This window comes from Ahaetulla prasina, chromosome 2 (assembly GCF_028640845.1).
Source record: "Ahaetulla prasina isolate Xishuangbanna chromosome 2, ASM2864084v1, whole genome shotgun sequence".
In the NCBI taxonomy this organism is placed as follows: Eukaryota; Metazoa; Chordata; class Lepidosauria; order Squamata; family Colubridae; genus Ahaetulla; species Ahaetulla prasina.
In genome coordinates this window covers 180576226-180602393 of record NC_080540.1, presented here as the reverse complement: position 1 = coordinate 180602393, position 26168 = coordinate 180576226, and the positions used below count along the sequence as shown (strand labels likewise).

General features: G+C 39.8%; 1 protein-coding gene across 5 annotated transcripts; it reads left to right on the top strand.

Annotated features, from left to right (window-relative positions):
• The first annotated feature begins 412 nt into the window (after window positions 1-412).
• KHSRP (KH-type splicing regulatory protein) lies at window positions 413-26064 on the top strand. Of its 5 annotated transcripts, none has more exons than XM_058173794.1 (20): window positions 414-726; window positions 6090-6186; window positions 7341-7379; window positions 7529-7574; window positions 8134-8183; window positions 9295-9366; window positions 12703-12760; window positions 13423-13594; window positions 13754-13852; window positions 15608-15706; window positions 16132-16234; window positions 16967-17067; window positions 19006-19147; window positions 19229-19389; window positions 19474-19589; window positions 20563-20651; window positions 20790-20987; window positions 21753-21830; window positions 22017-22174; window positions 25317-26064. In XM_058173794.1, exons 1-20 carry the CDS (start codon window positions 523-525, stop codon window positions 25323-25325), a joined length of 2091 nt encoding a protein of 696 aa, XP_058029777.1. In that variant the 5' UTR covers window positions 414-522; the 3' UTR covers window positions 25326-26064. The 5 variants fall into 5 exon arrangements, with proteins under 5 accessions (XP_058029779.1, XP_058029777.1, XP_058029778.1 ...); XM_058173795.1 differs by having other exon boundaries at window positions 25283-26064; XM_058173793.1 differs by having other exon boundaries at window positions 24890-25350.
• The last annotated feature ends 104 nt before the right edge of the window (window positions 26065-26168 follow it).

Below are 26168 nucleotides of genomic sequence, written 5' to 3'. Positions count from 1 at the left end.
CAACCTTCAAAGTCGGCGAGAGGAATCCCCCCTCCCTCACCAACCGCAAGATAGACTGGAACTGCCGGATTGGTTGTCTCCATATGATAGCAATGACGTATTCGCGAGTTTTCCAATTGGAGACTCGGGATTGAGCTGCCGTCCTGCCCTGATAGGTTCATCATGGACCATTCACTTCCCCTCTCTCAATTTCCAATTGGTATAGATCCTGCAAAGCGCCGCCTTCCTCTTTACAATTCGAGTAGCCTTCTGACAGTCAAACTGTAGATCCCGCCTGTCATTGCTTCTGATAGATCGGGCGTCCAAGCCGCCTGCTTCTCTTTATATTCAGTGGCTTTTCTACACTGTCGCTCATCTTGAGCTCGTGGATGACTGGCTTTCACAGGAGGCGGGGATAATGGCGCGAAGTCCCGCCTCTTGGAATCCCGGCGTGCAGTGCGGGCGGGCGTGTGAAGGGGGGCAGAGTATTCGGCCTGGTTCCCGCGTTGAGCCCTCGTTGCCGCCGCGTTTATCTCTGCCGCCATGTCGGACTATAGCAGCGGCGGTCCTCCGCCACCTTCCGCCGGGCCGCCGGGCGCGGGTGGAGGAACCGGAACTGCCGGGCCTCCAAATCAAGCCGGAGGAGGCAACGCTGTCGTTACCGGACAGGCTGGGGGAGCGGCGGGTCCAGGACCCGGCGGGATCCGTAAGGACGCTTTCGCCGATGCTGTTCAGCGCGCCCGGCAGGTGAGGAGCTGAGGTGGATGGGAAGTGGAGGAAACCGATCGCGTGAGGAGGAGGGCGGTTGAGGGCGAGGAGCGTTGCATCTCCCCGCGGCTGCCTTGGAGAAGGCCCGGTGCTGTAGGGAAGCTGGAGATCGGCCCTAGGCTGAGGTAATCGACTCTTGAGGTGACAAGAGTTCTGGACTGTGCCACCTAACACGCCGCGGGGAGGGGGGGGGAGGAGGCAGAAAGCAAAGAGCGTTGGGCGAGCCGTTAGTTTCTTCCTGCGGGAAGGTTACTTTAAAGGAAGTGGAAACCCGGCGCACGTGGGTCGGTTCTGACTGGAAAACCAAGCCGGGAAATAGACTTGCTTTAAAAAAAAGTTTGTGTTTCTCTCAGTTGAAAGTGAGGAGGTAACCGTCTTAATGTTTTTTGTTTTTATTTGCCAGTCGAAAGCTAACAGAGTGGCCTGCCAAGCCCCTCCTGATCTTTTATTACATGAAGGGTGGTTTCTTGGGCTAAATGGAGGGTGCTTATGGGCAGTATGGCTTCACGTGGCAGAAGAGACCAATATTTTAAACTGCATTTTGGTATTGGACAAGCACCAGAAAGCTATCTTGTTTTAATGGGTTAGAGACTCATTCTTAACATTTCCAGATGTCATGGTTCACTTTTAATGTTTTGGATCACCCTTTAAATATATCCACCTTGTACCCTGGAATTGTAATTTAAGTACAGTACATGTCTGCTGATGTATTCCATGTGCGCACTAGAAGGACATTGGAAAATGAATTTTATCTATTTGGGAAGCAGAAGAATTGAAAATTTATTTGGATTTATTTTTTTTAGTAGGGAGAACTCTTTTAGTTTCAAGATTGCCCATTATGTCTTAATGCTCTCCTTGCATCATGTGCTTTTTGCACAGGACAATAAAATATGATTCTACTTGCAATCTAGATTACAGTTATGCAATCCATATTTCTAACACTGAATTTCCTAGCTTGTCCTCAAGAAAGAAGGGTGGAGGAGTAATGTCTCAGTGCAGGTCCAATATATGCAGGATTGAAGATTGTGAATAAGTGATAGGAGTAAGTCTTGCTGTTGTTGCTCTTGTAATTGTCTTTTGTTTGTACATTTCTATCATTGATCTATTTTTTCCTTAACACATACTTACAAGTTGAAAAGCTAGCATACTCAGGAAGACCCTGTGTTGATTATTTGTGCCTTGTTTATTGCATTGGAAAGGTTATTTACCCAAAACGTTTTAGCTTATTTGTGGGACATTGAGAAAGATAATATCCATGTGTAGCCTGAACTAATTCAGTTTATATTGTTTCTTTAGGGCTCCACATGTTGTTATTGTGTTCTGATGCATCTGTAGATCAATTGTAGCTTTTTAAGGCTAAGGAAGAAAGCTGATGTTTTAAGGAAAATAGAATAGTTCAACAGAATGATTTTATGGAAACTGATTTATTTAAAACCAGTTTCATTCTTGAAATACTTGTATGCTGAGGTTTCTTCCTATTGTTGTATTAAGAGGCTCTTTCTGTACAATGTCTTTTGAATCAAAATTACCATCCTAGAGAAAATTGTTATTAAATTGTTTTCTGTGCTGCTTGTTCTAAGAAGGAAGGAGAGGGACATTGTGAAGTATTTGAAGACTTATCATTCATTCAATATTGAATGAATATTATCATTCAATAATAACCCATGTCAACCAATGAGGCTGTGCATCTTACACTTCCAAAAGTATAAAAACATCCAAAATAATTTTCTTGACTGCTGTATGTATTTAATCAGTTAACAGTAAAACCAAATGGGATATGTACCACATTCTGAGCCCCTGGCTTAGGTATATAGCGAAGTTTTAAAGCCTTATGAAAGGCCAACAGAGTTGGCGCTACCTTCTGGGGGAGGGATATTCTAGAGAGCAGGGACAACTGCAGAAAAGGCCTGTTTTAAAAGTGACAACCAGCACCTTCATTTGCATCTAGAATCATACTGGTAGCCAGTGCAGCTCACATAATAGTGGTATTACATCTTCTGTATATCTGACATCATTTATTACCTGTGCAGCTCCATTCTGTCTGTTTCTGAATGCTCTTCACAAGCAGCCCATGTAGAAGACATTGCATTTAATCTAAACATGAGCCATGAGTTGGAGTGAGCAGGGCTTCCTGGTCCACGAATGGATGTAACTAGCATACCACCTGAAGGTGTGCAAAGGCTTTCCTAGCCATACTATCATCTATCTGCGCTTCAAAGAGTAGGGGGACTCAGACTGCATATTGGGTTTGTCTTGGGTAATGCAACTCTATCCAGAACTAAAAATGGAATAACCTTGTCTCGGGAAATTTCCAATACCCACAGCCACTTAGTCTTGCTAGTGTTTCATTGGAGCCCATTTCATCCCATCCTGTCCCCAGCAGCTCCAGACATTGGAATAGGGCTTCTATAGAATTGGTCAAAGGCCCTTGGTTGTTATTCAGGAAATACAGAATATGAGGGGATAGCTCATGATCATTACAGCCTATTGAAGAAATATTAGCCAGAGGGAGAAAAATTAGCTTGAGATCATCTGTGAAGTTTTGTCAGTCACTGTTGCTTACGGACTTACATAAATTATATGACTTTATATTTCAATAGAAAAATGATTGCCAATAAATTTAAGTGAATAGCAACTGATTACTGTTTACCAAACTGGTTGATTTTCTGAATTGATCTGCAAACTTTCAAAATTCTTAGGAATGGGGGCATTTTATACCAAATAAGTTATCGTGCCCAATGCATTGTTTTCTTAAAAAGGGTAGAAGTACTTTATTCCAGGATCATAGTACAATTAATGAGATTACATTTTTTTTAAAAAAAAAGCTCTTCACTGATTAAGCCCAGATATAAATTTAATTTATTTAACTATTGCTAGAACAAGTCACAGAACAGTAAAAATGGAATCAGTCATCTGTTTGTTTGTTTGTTTGTTTGTTTGTTTGTTTGTTTGTTTAATTAATTTCTCTGCTACTCATCTCACCACAAAGTTTTGGTTGGATATTGGCAAAAAAACCAAAATGTAATCATTTGAATGTCTTTCTTTTAAAAAAAGTAAGGTGCAGAATAAAACCTAAAGCATCTAAATTATTTGAAGTTGGATTTTCTTAAGTAAAAAGGAAATGACCTGTGTTTTAGAGATCTGCAACTAGATGTTGATTATATCTTGACTTAGCTGAATTTCAGGAAAACATTGAAATTAATGGCAAACTAGTTGGTTGTGCAATATTGCTTATGGCAATGTAAAAAGGCATTTATAATAGATGTTTTCATCAATGTAGATGCTAATCAAATGTGTTCAATTAATGCTTACCCATTTGGACATTGGTTTGGAATATACCATTACAACCATTCTAGAATTATCTGATAATCTTTATGAAATATAGGGTTTAGTTTTTTATAATTCCTTTCTTGAAGAAATTGTTCATTATTTTTCAGAATTTGCATTCCTGCTACCACTTTTTCCTTTTCTGTCTGTGTATGCCTTACCAGTTTCATTCTTAATGGTTACTGCTAAGGTACAAAATCAGTGCAACCTATTTCTTCTTTGTCCTTTAAAGTACCTTGCCAACTTCCTTATTTCAGACTTTGCCCTCTAGGTATCCTTTGCTCAGTTTACTTTTTTCATTAAGATAGCCTTTCTTAATTAAGAATTCACCATAGTCTTTATTTTGGCCTTACTACTATTTTTAAGATTATAGTGGGAGAAATGAGACAAGTCAGGGATATTGAACCAATAGTCATTTCCAAATTTGACATTTAAAGCAGTGGCCCCCAGCCTTTTGGGCACCAGGGACTGGTTTCGTGGGGAGAAGTTTTCTCATGGACTAGAGGGGGCTTGATTTTGCATGCTGCCTGCATCCCTTAAATGGGGCTTCACTTGTTTGCGTGGACTGGTTTCTGGCATGCTTTAGACCGATGCTGGTCCATGGGGTAGGGATCCCTGATTTAAAGTATCAAAATCTAGTATACCTTCCCAAGAAGAATACCCCGCAATGTGCAATAAATTTAATTTAAATAATTTCTGAAGATTCTGTAATCATGTATGGTTAAAAAAAAGCATTTTTCCTCCCATAATCTAAATATATATTATGTTGATAGAAAGTTAGAATTTCATTGTTTAGGAGGTGCATATCAAAGCAACTATTTATTGTTTTTCAGGATTGGAATAATTATAGCACACATACATACCCATGAAGTCATTGGAGCTAGTACGGTTACTGTTGAGTTAATTCTCATCTATTTCAAGTAGAATCATTTTGGCCAAAAGAAAAAAGAAAAAAATACCCATCCCAGAATAGCTGAGAGCCAAAAATCTATAGTAAACTTCCATAGTGGGTATTATGTACATTTATTGTAATCACTTCAATAAAACATGAAAAAAGAAGCAGGAACATCTCAAGAGCTCTTTTCTAGGAACCTGCTTAATTTTAATCATGCAGTCTGTTCCTATAGTTGGCCAAACAAATGCCTTGATGTTTCTTATAGTGTACAATAAAATGCCATACTGTACTGTAAAAGTGTCAAGAGTTTTACATCCACAGTCTGTTTTATGAACTTCCCTGTTCCCAGTCTGATTTTTCACTATTCCTTTTCCTTCTATCTGAAAAGTTATTCCTTTTGTTTGTTCGTTCGTTTTTTCTGCCATTCTGAATTTCAGCTGCCTAGCTCAACAAAACCCCACAATATTCTCAACCAGGGATTCCTTTTAATCTGTTCCTTGGAAGCAACTTTTCTCTTTCAAAAAATATGGCTGCAGTGTTGGATGGACTCAGGCCATTCACTCGGCCAATACAGTACAATTTACTGATCTTTTCTTCAACTGCTGTTGCAGTTGATGCTGGACTTTGTCTTCTTTTTGACTTCTTTAGTTTCTGTGCAGCAGTGTTAAAGCCAAAAAGAAGATAGCTGCAACTGACCAAAATTGGGAAGGGAAATTCTGGGGACAGACAAGAGGGTGTCTGTAGCAAACCTTCCTTGCTGCAGGGTCAAATAAGTGGAGAGAAGAAAAACTGAGAGGGGCCTGGCCTAGCAACTAAGAATGCCTGATGCGAGTCAATGTATAAAATGTTGTTGCATAGTTAAATTTCTAACTGTATTAGCAGAGCTATGTAAACTACATACTTTACAGTACGAATTAAAAGTTTGAATTGTGTCAGGTTTTTTCAGTTTAATTTGTTTAAGACTCTTTGTATTTTATTCATTAAATAGGTTTGGGATATATTTTTAATTACTTGAAGTTTCTTGTGTTTCAAACACTTTTGTTTTAACAGTTTTATTTTTAATTCTTTATGTTGCTTACAGCTTATTCTGTTGTAATCATAGTGTCAATTTTACTTTTAGATAGCAGCAAAAATTGGGGGTGATTCAGCCACAACTGTGAATAACACTACACCTGATTTTGGATTTGGTGGTCAGAAGAGACAACTAGAAGATGGAGGTACTGTGTGCCTACTCTGAGTAGATCCAAGTCAAGGGCAATGTCTATTGAAGTTGGGTAGCTGCGAAATTAAATAAATGCAATCCTAAGTTAATAACAGTAATTGGGATGAGAATTGCTGTCTTTAAGTGATGCAGTCATACAGCGTGAAGTTGGGTGACCACATCCTTAGCGACAGAAATGCCAGCACTTCTGCCATTAAGCAAATATCATTGAGGGTCATTAAACAAGAAATTCATGCAGTTGCCATTTGCAACCTCCTGCCAGCTCTTCCATTGACTCTGTTTTTAGAAGCTATTAAAGAGAGTTGCAAAAGGAAATCATGACTTTGGGGACATTGCAATTAATTTAAGTACAAAAACCAGCTGTATGTACCACTTGTTCATTGTCATTATAAATTCAAATGGTCACTGGACTAGTGTCATTAAACAAGGTTGCCTGATCCCTTCCTTTAAACAGTTATTCAGCTTTACATGCCACGAGAGACACAGTTAAAATGATGCCTGGATATCCTTATAAATTGTGCACCAGATTTAGGCAAAGATTCCATAAAAATGGATGTAGGGTAGCTAGACAAATACAACTAGTCCTCAACTTAAGACCATTCAAAGATAATGTTGGCCTCAGAAAACATCATTTACAACTTGCTCTCACACTTGCGACCATCGCATCACCACACATCCACACATAATAGATATTCCAAATGGAAAAGGTGCAGGGAAACTGATGCTTCTCTGTGCAAGGGCATGTTCTGAGCCAAGACTTACCACTTCAACCTGCCAAAGTGGGTTTGTTGGCTCCTTACGACAGCCTACATAGGAATGCTTTATTCTTGTTGATACAGTAGTCTGTTTTCTCAGGCATAAGAAAAAAACATAAATCGCATTAAGGACTGGGTTTTTGAGCAGGGGCATCCCCTTCCAGCCTCATCTCCTGAAACACCTGGACTGATGAAGGTTCACTTCTGTCCATTTCCCTTTCTCTGGTTGATAAGTCATGTGAATGCTATCGTCCACTGTCATGTGAATGCTACAGCCTCCAGAATGGACTTTCTTTTAGCTGCAGTCTTGACGCTTCATTCTGAATAGCAGAATAGAAAGGAGATTATCCTAATCTATATCCATTTTCTTTTCTTTGTTTTTGTTTTTTAATAGATCAGCCAGAAAGCAAAAAAATGGCTCCCCAGCCAGAACGTAAGTACAATGTATTTTTTTTAATTACTAGGGAATGTATTAATTACATACAAAGTCATATTATAATATCTTAGAGTTTCCATTTGACTGGCTTACATATTTCTTTTTAGAATGTGACTTTATAATCAGACTCTTCCTTTCCTTTTCAGCCATGCCTCCACCGCCTCAGCTTGGACCGATCCATCCTCCCTCAAGGTAACTTAGTTATGGGCCTTTTTTTCTTTCTCCACCAGTATTGGAGCTGGAATGCTTAAACCAATATTCAGGGTTGAGATTGTGGGTTCAGATTACCTCTGAGGGAGTAGCATTTCCCTGCCCTAAAGAGAGAAGGCTGTTTTGTTAGGTGGAGATCAGCATCCAAATTAGCGAGAGATGTGAATTCCCGGCACATGGATGCCTTGTTAGGTAGTGAAGCGTTGTGCTCTTTGGCCATGACTGAGTATTACAAGTCTTTGTGTAGCTTCAGTTTCATAGCTTTTGTTTCTGAAACTTGTCTGAAGATCCTTGTTTGCAAATGCTGCTGGAGTGGTCTCTGGGCCACTTAGTTGCTCATGAGTCCTGCCAGGCAGTGCAGGAAAATCACATGGTGATTTCCACAAAGCGGTGCTTAATTGTTCAGCCACCTTCCTTTCTGCTCTTTTGGGAGGAGGAAAACTCTCCTTTTTTTGTTTCTTGATGGATGCTGGTGAACCCCAGATCCATTTCTATAACTCTCCCACTCCTTACTTTAAGCTGCTGACCGTTTTCCTTGCAGGTCTACAGTGACTGAAGAGTACAGAGTACCTGATGGCATGGTGGGACTCAGTGAGTATTAGACAGGGAGCAGAGAAACCTGCTGTTGCCATAGTTGAAAGACTGCTACTTCACCTTTACTAACCAGTGCTGCTTTGGCTTCTCGATGCCAGTTGGCTGAGCTTCCTACAGGGAAGGCTCAGGCAGGTTTGTTTCTTTGTAGCCCTATTTGTGTGGGGTTTTTTTTGAGAGATGACAGGCATTTGCGTTTCTTTGTATGCTGCTCAGAGCTATGTGGAAGATTGCTCCAGCAATGCCGGGTGGGTATTCTGTTCTACAAAGTCTCAGCAAGTTTTACATTCATTAAATGGTGAGGGCTGGATTCTAAGGAGATCTTGAGGTAGACGTCATGTAAGCATTTCCCATCCTAGCAGGAATGGTGGGGGGGGATTGCTGTCAATCAACAATACAGATTCACTTGGACACTCAGGCTAGGAGTGCAACAGGCATTCAGAATTCCTTGTTGGATTGCTTGTGGCTTTGGCTTTGGATTCATCAACTTTCTGTGAGTGATTATAGTTCCCTTTTGCCAGAAGGAATGGTGGCTGCAAAACACTGCCTGAAGTTGAGTTTTAACTAAGCAAGGGAGAATTGATTTGCAGTAGGCAATTTGTTCAAAAGCCCTAGCTTTAAATTGGCCTGGCATTCACGCTCTGAAAGCTAGAGATTGTCTGAATGGGTGCTGAGGTACTTTTTTGGTTATTGTAATTTATCTTTTTTCTGTTGGTTCCGAGACCTTTATTTCAATATTATTGTTTGAATTGGGCATTTAGGAGAATCACTTATCCTCCATTATTCCTTCTGTAAATGGTGAATTGAAGGAATCTTGAAGTTACTCCATTCAACTACTTTTTCATGCACACAGTGCAGTCTTAAGCTTAACTGCGCTAATGCAGTTTGCACAGAGAGAAAGTTATATACTTAAAATAGAAATATATTTACACTGGGTTTGTCTGTTTCTGCTGAAGATTTTCTGTTTCTGCTTTTCCAATATATCCGAAAGCTCTTTCCTATCCCTTTTGAGGAAGGATGAAAAAGTGTTATATTTAAACGTACCTGCTAGAAGATAAGATTTCTACTTTTATCTCAAGATTTTCTCAGCATTATTCTCCTTGCTTTACAGTCATAGGAAGAGGTGGAGAGCAGATTAACAAAATACAGCAGGACTCTGGATGCAAAGTACAGATCTCACCAGGTAGGCGTGAAATTGTAGAGCAGAGTATGAGGTGGATTTGGTTACCACTTCTGGTATAGAGCCACAAGTGCAGAGAGATTAATCCCATCTTATCCTTTAGCTTTGTTGGTGCCTCATTCCCAGTCAATCAAAGAAGGATTTGCAGCTGCAGGGTTTATGGAACACACAGAAAGTGTTTCCTCTAAGTCTCGTTCATGATAATAACATTTCAAATCAGTCATGAACACTGATCATTTCTGAAGACTTGTTTCAAAAATCTGTGGCATGTACAGTCGTGCACATAATTAACCAGCAGCATCATGCAAATAAATCAAATTTTAGTGTCAAAAACAGTGTAAGGAGGGGTCAATTAAAAAGCATAGAAAGTATATCAAAAGGCTAAAAAATATTTAAAGAGCAAACATCTAAAAGGCGGGAAAGAAGCATTAGATGGGCATAGGAGAGCATAAAGTGTAATGTGCGGCAAAGTAAATCTATCTCAATACAGAGCATTCTCGAATAAAAAATTAGATGTTCATTAAAACTAGTTTGTGGTAGATGTTAAGCATTGCTATGCAGAGTCTGGCAACATTATATATTGTAGCAGGGTTGGTATCTGAGAGCTTTTGGGAGATAGAAAATTGTTCTATGGATTTTGATGCAAAAACGGAGAGATGAGGCTAATGGAAATATTTCTGTAACACTACATTCTGTGTGGAGTCACAAGCATTGTGTCTCTGAATAGAGAATCTTCCTGTATCAGCCTTCATGACAGCCCTCCAGTGGTTAGATTCTTTAAGGTTAGTTAAGTATGTCAAAGGGCAGGCAGAGTAGCTCTTGGATTCACTGGCAATAAAGGTTGGAAGCCTAGCTAGATCCAGTTGCTACCTGTTGATTAATGGATGCTTTAGCCTGATCTTGTCCCATGCTGAGTAGAAGACCTGGAGAGAAGGCTAAGGGTGAGATTTTAGTTGTCACTATCTTTTTTCCATGTGAACTGAAAGTCATCCCTCATAGTTAATGAGACATGGCAGGGGGTTAGAGTTTGAGCCAATAGTTAATTACCCACACTAGCCTCCACTTTCATGAGGCCTGTCTCCAGTCTCAGGATAGTGTTAGAGACACATTTTTGGATTTGAAGAGTCATTCTTAGCCATTTGGATTAAGCAAGTCCTAATGGTGAAAAATTGGAAAGGGGCCCAGCTGGGTACCATAAAAAAGTTGCACTATTCACTTTGGCTTTCAATAATTTGTTTATTGCAGGGAGTATAGTGTCCACCTCTTGTCTTGAGGGATTTGAGGATGGTAGAAGCACCTTCTCTGCATTTTCAGAATTGTGGTCTCTGTGGAGCTTCTTTCTGTTGGCAGAATGAAGGAGTACTCTTAGATATTTGAAACAGGACACCTGTTCAATCTTGTGACCATCTGTCTTCCAGGAATGCTTCTTGGGCTTTTTGGCAAATGCCATTCGGTTTTCTGATAATTGAATTCTAGCTGGTTTTTCTTAAAATATTTTGTTAGTACTCTCAGTGCTCATTTAAGACCAGAAACAGCAGCACTTGCCTGCTACTATTTAAATTCATTGTGGTTTTTCCCAGAATTATACAGCTATTGTGTTATTCTGAGAAAAGATATAGTTGCTTTGAAAAATAGCAGAAATGGTTCAATGTTTACATTCTCTCACTATTCCCACTTCAAAGCAATTTTGGGAAATCAAATTGAAAGCATTGCAGTTCTAATAAATGGCGATATAAGTTGTAAAAAACACAATGAACTGTTAGTTTGTTCTTGAACTTTTGAGTAGTATCATTAAACAGTCATTCTATTGTCTCTTTGATTTTCATGAGAAAATACAATATTTTCATCTGGGTTTTGAGACAACTCAAAAGCTTGTTTCTTAGCATTTGCCCTTTTTGCTAAACCGCATAGAGAATTAGTCACTATATGGTTAAACATAATGTAACACAAGCATACATTTGTTCCTTTCTAAGCCTATACTTGAAGATGGAGAGATGTAACAAGTATAGCTGTTGTTAGCTGAGGCTATAGTGAGCAATCATTCACTGGATTGAGGCCATAGTTGTGTAGTTTTCCTTTGGAGTACTAGAGGAGTGTTATGGGTAGAGCAATAGTATCTCTGACTGGAACTCAGCCATGAGTTTGGATCAGAAAACAAATATAATCAGTAGGGCCAGATAATGTGGGGGTTTTTTGTGTCATGGGAGAGCTTCAGATAACTGGGAAATTACACCTAACTAAGCATAATTGGTGCAGTTTCAGGGACCTACAAAGACAATGTTCAGAAGGTGTGGGATGTCCTTGTTTGAAAGATTGAGAAAGCGTTGGCCAGTCTTGTCTGGGCTGGAAAGCTGGGCAATCCTTCAATGGAAGACAGCAGGAAATTCCATGTTAGTAATATAACTGGTACACTGATACTCTTAATGATAACATATTTACATAGTACTAGGAGCAGGACATCTTTGGATGGCAGAAAGTTGTACTTAACATTTGGAGAAAAGGAACTGAGGTCTCCAAAATAGGAGGAGCCCCATCACAGATGTGGGAATGGGTTTTGGAGGTCATGGTTAATTGTGATAAGCCTATTTTTATTTCTCAAGGATCACTTGAGTCTTTGGAGCCATAGAAATTGTCTTGCCTTGGGCTAATTTATGGTTTGCTCAATCATAGTTGGTTGCCTAAGCCATTTGGAATATTCACACATGCTAAGTCTTAAATCATAGTTTACAAATCATGATAATGAACCATGATATCTGTTTCCACATCATTGCTAAACCAAAATCTAATCAGTTACGTTATGGCTTACCATGCTGTATAAATCCATGGAGAAAAATATTGTCAAAATGGAAACACACTTGCAGCATTCTTACACAGCTAAAAAGCTTTTTTCTTTTTATTAAGGATTGACTTAATACAGCCTTAAATACCGTTCTGTTTTTGGATCACTTGTAAAGTTGACTTTTATGTAGGTTGGCTGTCATGTTGATGCATACGTAAAATGGGAACCACTATGTCTTCTATTCCTTTCACCCAATCAAATTCACAGAAGTCTGGTCTTGTGTCACCTCTGAACTGCCTGTAATTATGCAGTAGATTTTTTTCAGCTGTTAAGAATCCTACATTTTCTGTCTGATTGCTGTTTCCTTTTAACACCAAACAGTCAAGTACATCCAGAACCCTGTTTGTAGAGAGTGCAAGCTGTGTTTTGTAGACCTATCCAACCATTCTAGCTCCTTTTGATGATACATGATTGGTGGAAGGCTCAAATTCTTTGGGAAAATGTATTGATATAGAAAGAAGTTGACAACTGTCTTCTGATGGCATTTCTTTCCCTTACAGACAGCGGAGGCCTACCAGAACGGAGTGTCTCTCTGACAGGATCACCAGAATCTGTGCAGTGAGTAGTTTTAGTCTTTGTCAATGTTTTCAGGAAGATCAGAGGCATCACTTTTATTGCTAAAGTTGGGTTTGTTTCATGCTGTTTGTGGGGTGGGGGGGGAAGAGTTATGCCAAATTCTATTTGAACTGACCAAGTTTCCTCTTGCTTTTTTAACAATTCAGGAATTTGTTTTGTATATAGATGCTGGGTTTTTAATTAAGATGGTTGCCTTTCAGGACGAAGACACAATAATAATTTGGTCATGCAGTACCTAAAAGGCACAAGTGGCTGCTGACTTTCATCTTGCATATAGAGAAGCATTTTACTTAACACAAATGTTTTGCTAGGCTAGCATGCGACTAAAGTCTTCATTGAATATTACAGTTATAACACATCTGTATTTGCTAAAGAAGCACAGATAAAACTGAAATAAATGCAGTATGTAAATTCAAAAATAGAAAAGATTGCAAAAATAAAGTGATTGTGTTTGCAACTGGAATAAATTCTATTAACCATTATGCAGGAAGCTGTGGAACAAACATGGAACATGTTGATTTGTAGACTTTTCAGGCTTGAAAGTATTGCTGGGAATTCCATTTCAAATTTTGTCATCAGAGAAGAAATGTTGAGAATCCTGTAACTTGCCATCATTCGGAGTTGACTCTTTCTCCTCTTTGTAGAAAGGCAAAGATGATGCTTGATGATATTGTGTCTCGAGGGCGTGGTGGGCCACCCGGTCAGTTCCATGATAATGCCAACGGACAGAATGGTACAGTACAGGAAATCATGATCCCAGCTGGGAAAGCAGGCCTGGTGATCGGCAAAGGAGGAGAGACCATTAAACAGTTACAGGTGAGCTTGAAGTATTACGATCATCCATATCACCATCAAAATCATTTTCTCCTCTTCTTCCCCTTCTACTATTGGCTTGGTTTAAGTTACATATAAGGATGAAGAGTGTACAGGAATTTTTGATAGTAATGCAACCCTTTTGATTTCTTGTTAATGTAGGAGCGGGCTGGAGTGAAAATGATTCTAATTCAGGACGGTTCACAAAACACAAATGTAGACAAGCCTCTTCGAATAATTGGTGACCCATACAAAGTGCAGGTAAGGCCGACTCTTTGTCTGTTTTGCTTACTGATTTCATCATTTTGCATTTGGATGGGGTTGAAAGTAATTTGATTTTCCCTTTACTGTGATGGATTTTCAGTAGTTCCCTGTATCACTATTCTTTTTGATTAAAAGACTACAATTCAACACTACCAGTTAGTTTTTGATTATATTTGATTTAGAAAAGTATGATGATTCAGTTCAGATATAATGGAAAGCTATGGCTCTCTAGCCAGAAAGTGCACTGAAGAGGAAAGGTCTTTGGTTCATAAACATCTTTGTTTTACTTTCTCAAAATATGACAACTTTTTTGTTTTAATTCCATTTCATTAAGATGTATTTTAGTAGCAGGAATGAGTAGTTTGCCCTCCAGTTTTGAGCCTTTCAAGAGCAAATCAGGTTTTTTTCCCCTACTTATCACCCTCTAAAAAGACAGGGATCTCCTATTGGCAGATCACTGCAGGCATCATAGCAGTGATCAAAGGCAGAATCCTCTTTTCAGAGCTTCTCCATGGTTCAATCTGTTTGCAACAGAGCCAAGAGCTTTTCTAGCTGGCAATTGAAATTAGCCTCCTTCCTATACAACAAAATTGCTACTAAGAATTGGAGTTGTTTTTTTACAGGTTAACTTTTTTTAAAAGTACAGTCTGATAAAAGCCAGAGAACTTCCATCTTTATTAATACATTAGCTTGAGTTTATAGGAGGCACATTTAGCAGAGCAGGACTCAGTAACAGTTGTAAAAAAAGTTAATGCTTTACAGTATTAGGTTAGTTTACTCAAATGTTTTCATTCCAGTTCTGCTGAATTACATGATAATATTTACTTATTTATAAAATTTGTACACCACACATCTTATTTATTTGTTTGTTTGTTTATTTATTTATTTATTTATTGAATTTTTATACCGCCCTTCTCCCGAGGGACTCAGGGCGGTTTACAGCCAAGATAAAAAACGACAACAATATACACATAAAACAATAACTTAAAAAACTTATTACACTTATTTCTTATTACTTAGATCTTATCTAAGTGACTGCAGTTTATAAACATCATCATATAATAAAACATGACTAAAAGCCCAGGCAAAAGAAGGGTTAAAACAACATTAAAATTTACCGTTTTACTTCTTAAATTTATTTTTTCAATTAAAGTTCAAGTTGTTTCTTCTTTGACCATTGCAATTTTCTTGTATTTTGATTTTCACACTATACACTCATACATTCAGTTGCTCTCTGAATTTGAATGCTGTCTTGATTCCCTTCCTATGAATATATGGCTTTATCCTGGGCCAGATAAGTAGCTTCTCTTCCTGTTGATGATGACTTATTAAAGACTTTGACTGGATCCTTCTCCCTGTTCCGAGGAAATGGTCACATTCCTTTTTCAGTGGAGAGTTCAGAGATTGGATCTTGGTCTGCACTGGACTGCATTGACCTATCACCCCTTCCTTTTCCATAAAGTTTATCTCACCTCTTAAAAGCACTCCCTGGTTTGTTCAAGCCTAAACCTCTGTCCTTGCCCTCCAGTTTGTTCCTTCCTATTCCTTGTTTCTCAAATTCATAAGATCACTGAAAAATCTTCTGCCGGTATTATCTACAGCTGTACTCTACCAGTGATCTGGAATTGCTCAGCTTCCCTGATAACACTCAGAGAAAGGCTTTCTTCATTGGAAATTCTAGCATTTCTTAGGTGAAATGTTCTATGGTATGTTTCAAATCATTCCAAAATTAATGCTGAGTTTTCTTTGCAGCAAGCCTGTGAAATGGTTATGGACATCTTACGAGAGAGAGACCAGGGAGGCTTTGGTGATCGGAATGAATATGGTTCAAGGATTGGTGGAGGAATAGATGTGAGAACATTATTGGTACTTTGCTGTGGTAATGGAAAAAACAGTTTCATTTGGGCATTAATCTCTCTATTTCATTATTTACTGGGTTTTTTTATTGTGGGATTTATACTTTGGAACAGCTCCCTTAGAAGTGAAACTTCCATTTTGGAAGCTGGTGGATACAGAGCTCTCCCTGAGGGTATTTGGTGATTGATAGGTCATCAGTTGTGTTTATTACTTTCATTGGATAATGTTCTATGTACTTTTTGTATATAAAAAGCATCACTAGTTCATTTTATATATATATAGAACAGTGTGTGTGTGTTTGTGTATACCCACATACGCACAAACTTTATTTTTTAAAATTGAATTTTATTATATATCTGAGAAGATTTAGCAACATATAGATCTAGTAAATAAAATAAGATGTTTATTCATTTCCTTAGGTCCCAGTCCCCCGGCATTCTGTTGGTGTGGTCATTGGGCGGAGTGGAGAGATGATTAAGAAAATACAGAATGATGCTGGAGTTCGAATCCAGTTCAAGCAAGGTGAGAACCCAAATCTCTGTCACCTTCAGAGCCTGTACTCATATCGCAGGGTAAAATGTCAGGCTTATGCTTGTGTGCCTTTTCTGTCCACCCTTCTTCAACACAAATTCTTATTTGGTTATCATTATTGTAGCTAATTCAAATTTGCTTTTGTTCCTTTGTGTGAAATTATTTTCCCTGGCTCTCTTTTCTGAAATTGGGGGGTGCAGTTTTCTGAGTTGTGATCTAAGGCAAAATCTCTAAGAAACATTTTAGGTAACTGAAAATCTGTAGACATTTTATTCTTTGTTCCAACTTGGCACAATCCAGGTTTTTCAGGCAGTTGTGGCTAAAACTTGGCAAGTTCCCCTATAAAAACCTAGACCTATCAAGTTTGTTGTAGTTCCACTGCCTTAGATTGGGTCTTTTGAATTTTGGAGTTTTCCTTGCCTGGAACTGTATACATCCCATATCTACTTTTCTTCGTGTGTGTGTGTGTGTGTGTGTGTGTGTGTGTGTGTGTGTGTGTGTGTGTTTATGTATACTATACATGTTCTCCCATAAAATCAGGGCCTTTTTGCTGCTGAGGAGGAAATCGTTAATTGGATGGATTGCTGTTGAATGTGAATGCTGTTTAATGTATACACACACACACACACACACACACACACACACACACACACCAGTTCACAGACAAGGGTCCTAATTTTAAACTCCAGTTGACTGTAGAACTTATTCTGGCTGTCATTTCAGATGATGGGACTGGTCCTGAAAAAATTGCCCATATCATGGGCCCGCCTGATAGATGTGAACATGCTGCCAGGATTATCAATGACCTTCTCCAGAGTCTTCGGGTACGACCTTCCTTGGGGGTTTATCTCATCCATGAGAGTGCTGAAATTTAGTTGAGCTGGTCTAATCTTGGAAACTAAAGAATAAAAAGAATTAATTAAGCAACTGTATTATAGTTTTTGTAGATTGCTATATAAATTGTTATTTTTTTTAAAAAAACTATAACTTATATATTGTTTAAAATAAGTAAGTTATATACAGGTGTCCTCAACTTATAGCCTTCTGTGTAGTGGCCATTCAAAGTTATAATGGCACTGAAAAAAGTAACTTAAGACCATTTTCCACACTTACAACCATTGCAGCATCTCATTATCATGCGATCAAATTTGGACACTTGACAACTGGCTCATATTTATGATGGTTGCAGTATCTTGGAATCATATCAACTTCTGCAACCTTCTGACAAGCAAAGTCAATAGGAAGGCTTATTACTAACTTAACAACTGCAATGATTCACTTAGCAATTGTGACAAGAAAGATCATAAAAGGGAGCAAAACTCTACAACTGTCACTTAGGAACAGAAATTTTGGACTCAGTTGTGGTCATAAGTAGAGGGCTGCCTGTATATAACTTAATATTACGGAGGGGGTTTGGTTTTAAGTTTTATGCTCCACCTACAGTCAACTCAGTGAAACGGATGGCTTTATAAGTTTAAAAAACAATGTTAAGATATTTTCACTCACATTTGACTAAGGAGATACTAAAACATCTTAGGGAACATAATCAGAACTTTAATAGTACATTTGATACCCTCTGGAATTTAATTTGAACTTTGTTATTAACACTTTTTTCCATTATATTTTAATTCTGTTGTATATAACTGAGAAAGGTATACCTCATCAGATTTTCAAACATAATTCCTTCAAGGATTTTCATTTTTCTCTGGTTTAGAATTTCTACCCCATTGCATTTACATTTGATTCTGCATACCAAGCAGCTTTTGTTGTTGCACAAACTATCAGTGCACCATAGAACAAGATTGAGCAACATTTCTTTAGTGGAAATTTATTGGATCAGTTTAGGAAACTTGCTGTCAGTAAGGCTTACCTGAAAAGTGGGTGGAGTTGTGTTGTTACAAATATAAATAGAATTATATTCTTTCAAATGGAAGCCCAAATGAACTTACTGTTATCATTACTGAAATTGTATCAAAAGATGAAATTTATTATTGCCAAGATAATGCAAAGCATTCTGATTTAAAACCACTGTTTTGAGCTCAAAACAAAGTATTGATCTGTAGATTTGATTGTGATTTTGAGAGAAAGCATCTTGGTTTTCCTCTGCTTTTAGAAGACAGGTTTTTGGATATTCTGAGTGTTGTGATTGCTGGGTTGCCAGTTGTAATTGTTTTGTTTTTTAAAGTCTTCAGATTAAGCAGTACTGCGGTGGGGATCAGGGCAGAAAGCAGAAACTTATTCCAAATTCCTATATTTTCAAATGTTTTTACAAACTTTTGTTGTATAGATCAAAAAAATTTTCCTGTTGCGACGTTCCCGTGCAAAGTGTTCTAATGGAATATTCTAAGGGGCTGCCTTGTCTCAAGCTATGTGCGCATACCTGCTTATTTTCATCATTTGTATTGTTATTATTTTAAGTGAACCCTACTTTAAACTAAAGGCCGGCATTGCCAGAGTAGTTTAGGAAAGAGCATTGGGGGTTCCACCAAGTTCTAGGTAACACCATGCAGTCCATAGAACATGTGTCACTATCCGACCTTGTCCTAGAATGTGCTCAAAATCTTTTTGCAGAACACACTGCAGGAGAAATATCAAGCTGCCTTTCAGGGCAGTTTGAGCACTGCTGATTTCATTCAGGAAAATAACATCACTACTACTATGACAACATAGTGAGAGAGTTCTCCCTTCTGGAAACCCTTCTGGTGCAATATTTTATTCTGCTTTCCCCACGTCATTCAAGTTCTTGTCTTCTTGTCTTGTAGAGTGGCCCACCAGGTCCTCCAGGTTCGGGAATGCCTCCTGGAGGCAGAGGTAGGGGCAGAGGGCAGGGCAACTGGGGGCCTCCAGGAGGAGAGATGACCTTCTCTATACCGACGCACAAATGTGGTCTGGTCATTGGCAGAGGTGAGCATCCCCTGTTTTCTTTAGTAGTCCCGAGCAGGTGTGCATCAAGCATTCTGTTGCTACCTTTTCTTCATTTTTTAGGTGGGGAAAATGTAAAGGCCATAAACCAGCAGACAGGAGCCTTTGTAGAAATATCTCGGCAGCTACCACCCAATGGAGATCCCAATTTCAAATTATTCATTATTCGTGGCTCACCTCAGCAGATTGATCATGCCAAACAACTGATTGAGGAGAAGATTGAGGTAACTACCCACCTTTAGTTGCACAAGAAATGTCCAGGTTTGATATGGTAATTCTCACTGACAGATTACATGTTTCTTTCTTAGGGTCCCCTCTGCCCAGTTGGGCCAGGGCCTGGGCCTGGTGGGCCTCCTGGACCAGCCCCCATGGGTCCCTTCAATCCTGGGCCGTTCAATCAAGGACCACCCAGTGCACCCCCTCAGTAAGTACCACTTCCTTCTATTTGGGGAGTCTTTTAGCTGCAGCCAAGTTGCTGACCTCGGAACCTAGAAAAGTATCTGTGCTGAGCTGAACCAAGAAGCCCCTTTTGACAAAACTTTCTTTCATGAAAAGCCATTCCCCTGTTTGAGGGGTTTTTCAAGGATTACGTGAATGGAGAAAAAAGAATTGCATCCAAAGAGTTTTGTAATAATGCTGTTGAGGGGAAAAACATGGTTTATGCTGTGCATCCTAATTTTATTGCTTGTTATCTGTACAAAAGTTTTCAAAAGGGATTTGGCTTTTGGCTGATTGTGGCCATTCTGGCCATGACTTATTCTAGACAGAAATAGAAAGAACCATTGATGTGGAAACATAAAAACAAACTGCCATTTCATATGGCTTTTTTGTCATGGTCTGTTGTTAATAGCTTGATTGTAGCTATTGCAAGTTAAAAGTTCTCAAAAAGTAACTTCCCAGCTTCCTTCCAGAAACTTACTTATCTTTAATGTTTATATATTGCTAGATTTCTATCCTAACTTTATTTTGTAAAATTCAAGGTGGGGTGCGCAATGCTTCTGCCTATTTTCCTTACAAAGGGAAGAGAATTGGGCTGAGGCAGAGGGATTGATCCAGAGTCCCCCAGTCAGCTTTCATGACTAAGGGAGGACTAGAACTCTCAGTCTGTAGCCTAGAAACTTCACCACTACACCAAATTGTCTCTCTCTTGGCCACTGGCAATTTATTTTAATCCAGGATAGCAAATTGGATTAATGACAGTCTAGCAGCTTCTTCAGCAAGGGTAGTTGGCTTGAAATCCTGTGCTATATAGGGCAGGAAGGAGAGCTGTCCAGTTTCTCCAAGCAGTAGTACTATTTCTCTAGGGTAACTTCTTGGGCCATTTGCTACTTAGAAATCCCTATTGTACATCCTTACATTTGATCAATTATGCCAATTTCTCCCCCCTCTTCTTTCAGCCCTGGGGGACCACCACCACCTCAATATCCACCTCAAGGCTGGGGAAATGCCTACCCACAGTGGCAACCTCCAGCTCCTCATGATCCAAGTAAGTATTTGTTAGAATTTGTAGCTGGTTTTTTTAAAAAACAAACTTTACTGTTAGTTCTCATCGAAGTGGATTACAAATTATAGTTGTGGATTCCAAAATGGCCAGGCTTGTATTCAGACTGTCTTCTGATTCCAGGTAAAGCAGCAGCAGCAGCAGACCCCAATGCTGCCTGGGCAGCATATTATTCGCACTACTACCAGCAGCCTCCTGGCCCAGTTCCAGGAGCCCCCCCAGCTCCCACTGCACCACCGGTGCAAGGAGAGCCCCCCCAGCCGCCCCCCACCGGACAGTCAGACTATACGAAAGCATGGGAGGAGTACTACAAAAAGCTAGGTAACTCTACAGGTGCTTCTTCTCTTTTACTGGAAAAGGGCATTAACGGGATGATTGCTAGGGTTAGATGACGACTTGATTCAGAACATTTCAGCTCTTTTCTCTACCTATTAATCTTTTCATTTTCTTTATCGGTATTCTGGATATTGGGTGCTTTGGGTTTAAGCTGAAAGAACTGAATTAATTTACGCGTTGCCTTAAACTTCAAGGCCCTGTTTCCAAGCAAGCAAAGTTTTGATAAAGTACACATTACAAAACAAAGCAAAATAATTTTTTTCTAATAACTGGGTATCTTGACCATGTGTTTTCTTTTTAATTGAGCATCATAATTGATTTTATTCCCACATATTTATTATTTAGTCCATATTTGTTGGAATATCTTTCAGGGTAATTCTGTCTTGCCTGATGATTCCCCAATATTTTTTGTCTTAAGCTGGGCAGCGGATGATTGCATGTGAAAACTTCTGCTTATATGAGTTATAAATGATGAGCATCTCTCCTATAGTTCCAAAAGTATGATAAAATATAGCTGTCTTGCATTATTTAAAAAAAATGCTGAACACAAAACAAAATTATTCAAGTCTTCAGCCTTTACTGTTTGGTTCTCACACCTATCAGTTTTGGCTGACTGCTGGTAAATAATGTCATTGGTAATTGAGGCCCCTCCTTTTAAAGTTCTGGATTCTGTAAGGGAATATGTCTTTCGGCTGGTCAAAATGCTTCAGGTGCAACCAAGTCCTGTTGTTGCTCTTTGTTATCCTACAGGCCAGCAGCCACAGCAGCCCGGAGCTCCTCCCCAGCAGGACTACACAAAAGCCTGGGAGGAGTATTATAAGAAGCAAGGTGAGCTAAAATAGCACAGGCTTTCCAAGGCAAACTGGATCGGCTTTGGAATGCCAAAGGTTTTCTGTTGCTTTGTGCATTCTTATACAGGAGTAAAATGCACTGAATCAAAGTGGTGGGTTGTGTGCACGTCTGAATAGGCATGGATGGGATAGACTAGAGAGACTCTTTTCTTTTTGAACGCAGCTCAAGTAGCGACCGGTGCAGGGCCAGCAGCACCACCAGGACCTCAACCAGACTATAGCGCAGCGTGGGCAGAATACTACAGACAACAAGCTGCCTATTATGGACAGACACCTGGTGCTGGCGGACCAGTGCCACCCCCCACACAGCAGGGACAGCAGGTGAGTGAAGAAGGGGCTTGACTTAGCAACCGATTCCTGTGATGTATTCTCTGCCATCTGGGGGTTTGTTATGCATATACTTTTAAGTTTAGCTTAAAAATATTAAGTATTTGGGCACTCTTGCTTCCTGTGATATAAGGCACCCAGTTTTCTATTTATTAGCACCAGCAGCCATCCATTGACAAGAAGGACAGATATATAAACTTAAATAAAGGTATCACCAGAGCTCACATTGAGACAGTAACATTCTTGCCACCAGACTAAGTTGCCAGTATAGATTGCACCAGAAAAAGAATGACTGTATGCATCATTTCTAACATTTTCTCATGGGTGAGATTACTGAGAAGGAGCCAGTTTGGCCTAGTGATTAAGGCTCCAGGCTAGAAGCCAGTAGACATCTAATCACACCTTCGGAATGAAAGCCTGCTATGTGACTTTGGGTTGGTCACTCAGTCCAACCCACCTCATAGGGTTGTTCTTATGGGGGAAATAGGAGAAAGGAATCAATCTATCTATCTCCAGAACCGTAAACCCTCAAACTTGAAATTTGTCACGTATGTTCCTCTTGGCTTCTAGGTGCTCACTAAGAAAGGATTTTTCAAAATGATCATTAGAGCATAAGTATTTCCTATATTATGATTAACACGCTCTGATGCTAAGGAGTTTTACTCCCCCTCCCCACCTGAAAAGAAATCTGTTCCAAATGCAAAATACAAGCAGAGGAGAAGAGTTTCACTTTCAGTTTTACTTTCACAGCCGGAAGCAGCTTTAATACAGAACACTTGACCTAATCCACAGCCAGTCTCCTTCTTCCTCACACAGCAAATGCTGTTTAACTTTCCAAACAGCCCTCTGATGCTAAGGAGTTCTACTCCCCCTCCCAACCTGAAATCTGTTCCAAATGCAAAACACAAGCAGAGGCGAGGAGTTTCACTTTTGGTTTTACTTTCACAGCAGCAACCAGGGAATAGGATAGGGGAGGCTTCTATGGGGCAAGGCTGAAGGAGAGAAGGGGGATAGGATAGGATAGGGTTCTGTGGGGCAAGGCTGAGGGAGAGAAAGGGAGAGGAGAGGCCGATCGTAACTACTCATTAATTTTCAAACTGTGTCTTTTTTGGTCCTATCCAACAAAATGCAATTCCATGATGAGAAAAAGTCTTACACTTAAGCAAAAAAACAACAACCCCAAATTCACAGGTGGTGTCTGGTTCAATGCAGTGGTGGGTTGCTCCCGGTTCGCTCCGGTTCTGGAGAGCCGGTAGTAAAAACCTGCTGGCATTCGGAGAACGGTAGTAATGGCTGGCTGGCCACGTCCCCAAATTGGTTCCCTGATCATCAGAGGTTTGTTTTCTTTTTTACTTTTAAAAGCATATTTTCTTCCGCCAAAAAAAGGCTTTTAAAAGTAAAAAAAAAACCCTCTGATGATTGCGCGGCTGAGCAAGGATCATCAGAACCCTTTAAAAGGTTGTTTTTTTAACAACCTCTTTGGCCAAAGCGGTGGTTAAAACGAAAGGTTTTAAAAGGCTCCTCTGGCGATCCCAACTGAGTTAAGAGCTTCTGGGCTGTAATTAAGCAACTTCAGCTGGGATCCTCAGAGGAGCCTTTTAAAATCTTTTTTTCCTCTGGCCCACCCAATCCCCTCTCCTCACTTACCTGATTACTGCTCCTTTCGGACTGGCAAAGCCATGCTTTACATCAGTTGCATCAGCTAGCAACTGACTCTGCCTGCCTGCAATCCTTGCTCAGTAAGCAACTCAATCTGCCTGCTTTGCTGGCTGAGGAATTCTGGGAATTGAAGTCCACAAACCTTAAAGTTACTAAGGTTGGAAACCCCTGATCTAAAAAATATAAATAAAATAAAATAATAAAATAAAATATTTGTGCAGCTTTCTGAGATTTGGTGTGTTTCTGTAGTATTTCGCTCTAACTACACAAACAAAATCTCACAAAGCTGTATGTGGCATTTTGTGTGTGTGTGAGTCAGTTGTGTTGTGTTGTGTGTGTGTAAAGTGTGAAAGTTGGTTTTTTAGGTTTTTGTGGCTCTGTGAGGTTCCTGCTTGTTGCAGGGGGCATTTTGGGTGAAGTGCAGCCAGCAATGTGCTGCAACTGCCAAAAAAGCAGATTCATCAATAGAGGGATAGTATCAAAATCAAGTGATGTGAAAATGCTGCTTTATACTGCACACTTGGATACTGCATCCAGTTCTGGTCATCATGGTACAAAAAAAAGATATTGGGACTTTAGAAAGAGTTCAGAGAAGAGCAACAAAGAACAATCTGGAGGCTAAGCTGTACGAGGAACAGTTGTGGGAACTAGGTATATCTAGTCTAGCAAAGAGAAGGACTAAGGGTGACATGATAGCTGTCACAGAGGAGGCCGACCGATTCTCCAAAGCACCAGAATGCAGAACAAGAAATATCAGATGGAGGATCGAACCTAGAATTAAAAAGCAATTTTCTGACAGTGAAAACAATTAATCAGTGTAACGGCTTGCCACCAGAAGTTGTGGGTTCTCCATTGGTGGAGGTTTTCAAGAAGAGATTGGACAACCGTTTGCTTGGAATGGTATCGGGTCTGCTGCTCAAACAGGGTTAGAAGACCTCCAGGATCCCTTCCAATTGTTACTTTGTGTTCTATGAAAGTCACTGGCAGATGAGCAAAACTTTAAAGTGGAAAGGCCTTTTCTTACTCATTTTCTGCATGGCATTTCTTCAGGATGAGAGACGCTGGCCAGGGGAAGAGGCTCTATAAAATACAAGAGAACTGAAGCATTCCACAAACTTCCTAATAAACAGTGGACGGGTGATGAACAGGAAGTTCTATCGGACACCAGTTTCATTTTGTTTCCATGCTATTGAGCTGCTTGCTAAATGGAATGGTGGTGACATTTGGGGTGAGACCAAATGATGAGCTAGAAATAGGCTAGAAAGACAGAACTGCATGTATATTAAGCATATATTGCCTGTTTTATTGTCTACTGTTTCTAGTTCTCTGTTGTATTACTGTACCTGGAAAAACAGTAATGTTCAAGGGTGCTCTGAGCTTTAGCAAATGAGGTTCCCTACCTGAAACCACGGGATAAACACTTTCTCTTATTTCCTTTCTCAGTGACGGACTCCTTCGTGTTTTCTCCTTTCCACAGGCTCAGTGAGCTGAATGTGACCCTCCCCATCTCCGAGAACCTTTTGTTTTGGAGAGAGAGGTGGTGGCTGCTGCTGCCACTGCAGGAAGTGGCAGGGTGGGAAGGGCACTGGCCTGTTGCTCTGATTGCTGGGTTTCTTCTGGGAATCTTGGCCATGCCGCCTTCACATCTCTCTTAAAATAAATCCAGATCTCCAAACCTAATGTTGAGCCAGCAGCCGTAGAAGATAGCCGACTAAAACCGCCTCCACCAGACCCCATCCTGCCTGACACGCACCTCAGTTTTCAGGGTAACACTTCTTTTTCTTTTCTGTTTTGTTTTAAAAATAAACTTTACAAGGAAGAGTCACTCTGCTTTTTAGTTAGAGTTGGAACATTCCTCGGACAAAGGTGTTGGTGTTTCAGACAACCCCATCCCTGCCCTTCATTTTCTCCACTGCTGGGACTGATCGTGTTTTTGTCTGTTCAAGAGGAAATTGGAACAAACAATTATATGCTCAAATTTTTACTTTTTACCGCTCGTTTTTAACTTCACAAATAAATGATAACAAAACATCCCCCTGTGTCTGCTGGGTGGTGTCTGTCTTTCTCTCTCTGTCTATAGGGTTTTTTGAAGCTGATGTTTGTTCACAATATAGCTGTTGTAAAAGCCTGGTAATGGTCATGAATTAAGAGCTTCCTGTGTTTTTATAGTTTGAGCAGGCATTTGTGCATTTTTGTTGAATAAAATGCTTTTTTGTTTTAAAGTCTCTGATGCAAATGTGTATGTTTCCAAAAACAGATCTCAGAAGGTTTGAATGTTGCCAGGGCAGTGGGAACAGATATTTGATGTGAGCCAGGGGCAGGCTATTTC

Coding starts and splice junctions, on each gene's coding strand:
- KHSRP (XM_058173793.1), top strand. CDS start 523: ATGTCGGACTATAGCAGCGGCGGTCCTCCGCCACCTTCCGCCGGGCCG. Junction 19,148..19,228: donor TGGTCTGGTCATTGGCAGAG/GTGAGCATCCCC, acceptor TTCATTTTTTAG/GTGGGGAAAATGTAAAGGCC. Junction 21,831..22,016: donor GGAGTATTATAAGAAGCAAG/GTGAGCTAAAAT, acceptor TTTTGAACGCAG/CTCAAGTAGCGACCGGTGCA.